The sequence below is a fragment of the Sinocyclocheilus anshuiensis genome, unplaced genomic scaffold, assembly GCF_001515605.1.
Source record: "Sinocyclocheilus anshuiensis isolate Anshui unplaced genomic scaffold, SAMN03320099.WGS_v1.1 scaffold2863, whole genome shotgun sequence".
Classification (NCBI taxonomy): domain Eukaryota; kingdom Metazoa; phylum Chordata; class Actinopteri; order Cypriniformes; family Cyprinidae; genus Sinocyclocheilus; species Sinocyclocheilus anshuiensis.
Window position 1 is genome coordinate 11,400 of NW_015548331.1, and position 3,451 is coordinate 14,850.

A 3,451-nucleotide genomic window follows, 5' to 3' on the forward strand; every position below is an offset into this window, starting at 1 on the left:
CGGCATCACAATATGGTAAGGGGCGTAACATTTCCTTCACACGCTTGAGGTATTCGGCCAATCAGAGCACACCTCGCGTTTCAGACCGATGAGCTTTGTAAAAAGCGACGCGTTTCAGAAAGGCGGGGCATAGAGGAGAAACAATAATGTACAGTATGTGGAAAATAATGTTTTTTGAACCTTAAACCGCATAAACATTTCATTACAGCAAATACACAAAATAATGTTCTTTTTAGCAACATCATATGATGTTCTCAAATTCTCAATAGGTCAGACATTTTAATATAACTTTTAAAAAAGACACTGCTACTTTTTTTTTCTACCTGAGGTTTTGTTCACAGCTCGTTCTGAAAGTTTTCAGCAAGGTTATTGTTTTTATATTTCATCATCTCATATCTTATCTCCCTTTCCCTATAGGCACTTCCTGCTTAAGACTGGAACAGGCACCACGTCTCTCTTCACAGCTCCCAATCCCGGTTACACTATGGCGACCGGGGCTGTCTACTCTCCACCAGCCCATCCCTTAACCCGCAACACACTATCAAGAGGTGCATTCAAATTTAACAAGTCACCTAAACGGTGTTCATGGAAATGCACCGCTCTCAGTGCTGTAGGCGTGGCCACCCTGCTGTCAGTTCTGCTCTGCTACTGTATAGGTAACTGTGTGCGTGTGTGTGTGTGTGTGTGTGTGTGTGTGTGTTTGCACGCCCTTATGTGACCATGAGGTACTCAGGTGTGAGCTGTTTTATCCAGCCTGCCCCCATAAGAGATAGCGAAATAGCTCATCAGGTGGAGTTTTTCCTTCCTCAACCTTCATCTGTGGCCAAAACACCTGGTGCTCTGCTCTAAATAGTCGCCCTATCTCTAGGAAGTCACATACACTGGAAAAAAAAAAACATCAGTTTAGTGATTAATATCTGGAGCGGAGCAAAAGCTGCATGAACTGATCTTATTGTCTACACAGCAATCTATATTCACTCTGTTAGCCCACAGAAACATTATAACCTCCATTTTTTAATTCTCTCAGTTTTTAACATTGTTTCCCCACTGTGAGTTATTTGCCGCAGTCGAAGGCTCCTCCTCCCCTGCTGAAGGCCTGTTAGAAACATCCATCCCTCCAAAGATCAAACCGAGAGGAAGAGAGGTGTGTGAAGCGCAGCCTCCTCAGCAAGCTCCCTCGCTGTGAACTTTGAAGGAGACTTTTCCCAAGCTGTTTTCACACAGATCGAGCAGTTAAAAAAACAACTAGAAAGTGTTTGCCTAAGATTTATCAGCAGTGCATGAAGAAGAGAATGTTTTGAAGAGAGAATGGGGGAAAGAGGAGAGATGGCAAGGGGGAAGAGAGAATGGGAGAAACTCCTGCATTATATAACGCGGGCTTTTGATTTTCGCATTTTTCCTTCTTTGGAATCTCACTGGAATCTAATTCCATTTTCTCGGCAATAAATGTTTTCAGTGACAAGCTTAAGACTGATCTGGAGTATACTCAAAACAGTTTGCGTCAAGACCCCATGCAGCGATAATTCAAAGAACATGTTTTCAAACAGAAAAAAGACATTTTGCACTATTTAGAGCAGATTCTAATGAGGGAGAGGTTTTCCTTTTATATGCACTGCACTTGTGTCCAACACATGCGTAAAGGAGACTGCTTAATCACCTTCTAGAGTGGCTTTCAACTGCTTTTAAACTATATCCTTTTGCAAATTAGAATGTCTCATGACATGATATGTGCTTGCTTTTCCGTTTCACGATCTTAATTGCTTTCTCTCGCAGCCATGCATGTACTTGGCCTGAACTGGAAACTGAAGGATGTGGATAATCACGCCTTTGAGAATGGACAAGCCAAACCAGTGACGTTCCCGACCAACACTGTGACTGCAATTTCAGCAGATGGTAACATTTCAAGGCCGAAATCAATGACCTTTCAGTCACAGAGGACTGCATTTACACATCCCTATGAGATATTTTAGATACATCATATTATATAGATTGCAGTTATTTCTTTCAAGCCACAAAGATTACTAATTTGTAGAGTAGTGCTTTCTTTTCAGTTCCTTTCTTGTTCTTAGTGCAGTATAGTGCATATGAATGGAATATTAAGTGGTAATTGTGAAATAAATACAGTTACAGATTACAGGAAACAATGTTGCAATTTAGAGACATAGTCACCTTGTAAGATATGTCACAATTATAAGAAACAGTGTTGCAATTGAGAGACATAAAGTCGTATTGTGAGATAGAAATTTGCAGTTGTGAGATATAAAAGACAGCTAACCACATTGGCCCATTCAGGTATGCAACAGTAGTTTTTCCTCAATCCAGTCAATTCCCAATGGATAAAATAAGTGAAAAGGGCCATGAATGTTGTTTCTTGTTGACTTTAAAGATTTCTAAAGTACTACAGAGAAACAATAGTGATAGCGTCTTTCACTGAAGAGTGACAGTCTCCAAAGAATAGCACCCACTGTGCTAGGTTTGACCTAATTACCATGTTTAGAAAGCATCAGTTTGAAGTCAATAAAAGACGATTTCCTCACTCTGAGTGTGAGCCTGTCATGCTATATTGTTTTCTTTGAATTGACTTACTGCCTCTTTCTGAAGTGTGATATAAAGATGTTTGCCTGTGTTGTATAAACTCTGTCAACTGTCATCTGAGAGTATGAAAGAGCATGGCAAATGCCTACTGCAAGTTTTAGGGTAATGTTTGACATTTAGAGGCTCTCATCAGGAAAATCAGTGAAGAGACCATTTATCTCTAAACATATAGAGAGACATATAAAAAATTATTTTAATTAAATTTCCTTTTGAAATGTTAGACTTGAAAGAAGACCCTTGGTTTTATCCAACTGTTGGCCCTGGCTAAAATGAAACTGTCTTGACTGGACTGATTGGCATTAGTATTTGACTGAGTATGTGAATAAAATTTGGACAAACATTACATTACATTACATGTAGTCATTTAGCAGATGCTTTTATCCAAAGTGACTTACAAATGAGGACAATGGAAGCAATCAAAATTAACAAAAGAGCAATGATTTGCAAGTGCTATAACAAGTCTCAGTTAGCTTAACGCAGTACACGTAGCAAGGGTTTTTAAAATAATATAATAAATAAAAAGAAAACAGATATAATAGAAAAAGAATAGAGCAAGCTAGTGTTAGAGGTCTTTTTTGCTTTAATTAATTGTATAATAAATAAAAGAAAACAGATAGAATGCAAAAATATTAGAAAGCTAGTGTTATTTTTATTTATTTTTTTTTATAAAGAAAACAAGCAGCAAATGAATAGTGTAAGTCTAAAAGGGACAAGTGTTTTTTTTTTTAAGAATATAATTAGAATAGAGAGTGCTAGAGTTAGAGGGTAAAGATGTGTTTTTAGCCGATTCTTGAAGATGGCTAAGGACTCAGCTGCTCGGATTGAGTTGGGCAGGTCATTCCACCAGGAGGGAACA

The 3,451-nt window shown here is 38.5% G+C and overlaps 1 protein-coding gene across 1 annotated transcript in view; it reads left to right on the forward strand.

The window, feature by feature from the left end:
• Positions 1 to 417: 417 nt before the first annotated feature.
• The window catches only part of LOC107656501 (teneurin-3-like), a gene marked incomplete at its 5' end in the record, with an annotated part of 64,550 nt that continues 61,516 nt past the window's right edge, over positions 418 to 3,451 (forward strand). Inside the window, 2 exons of the mRNA XM_016444385.1 lie at positions 418 to 656; positions 1,774 to 1,893. Of these exons, the coding sequence (XP_016299871.1) occupies positions 418 to 656; positions 1,774 to 1,893 (359 nt within the window). The remainder of the gene's footprint in view (positions 657 to 1,773; positions 1,894 to 3,451) is intronic.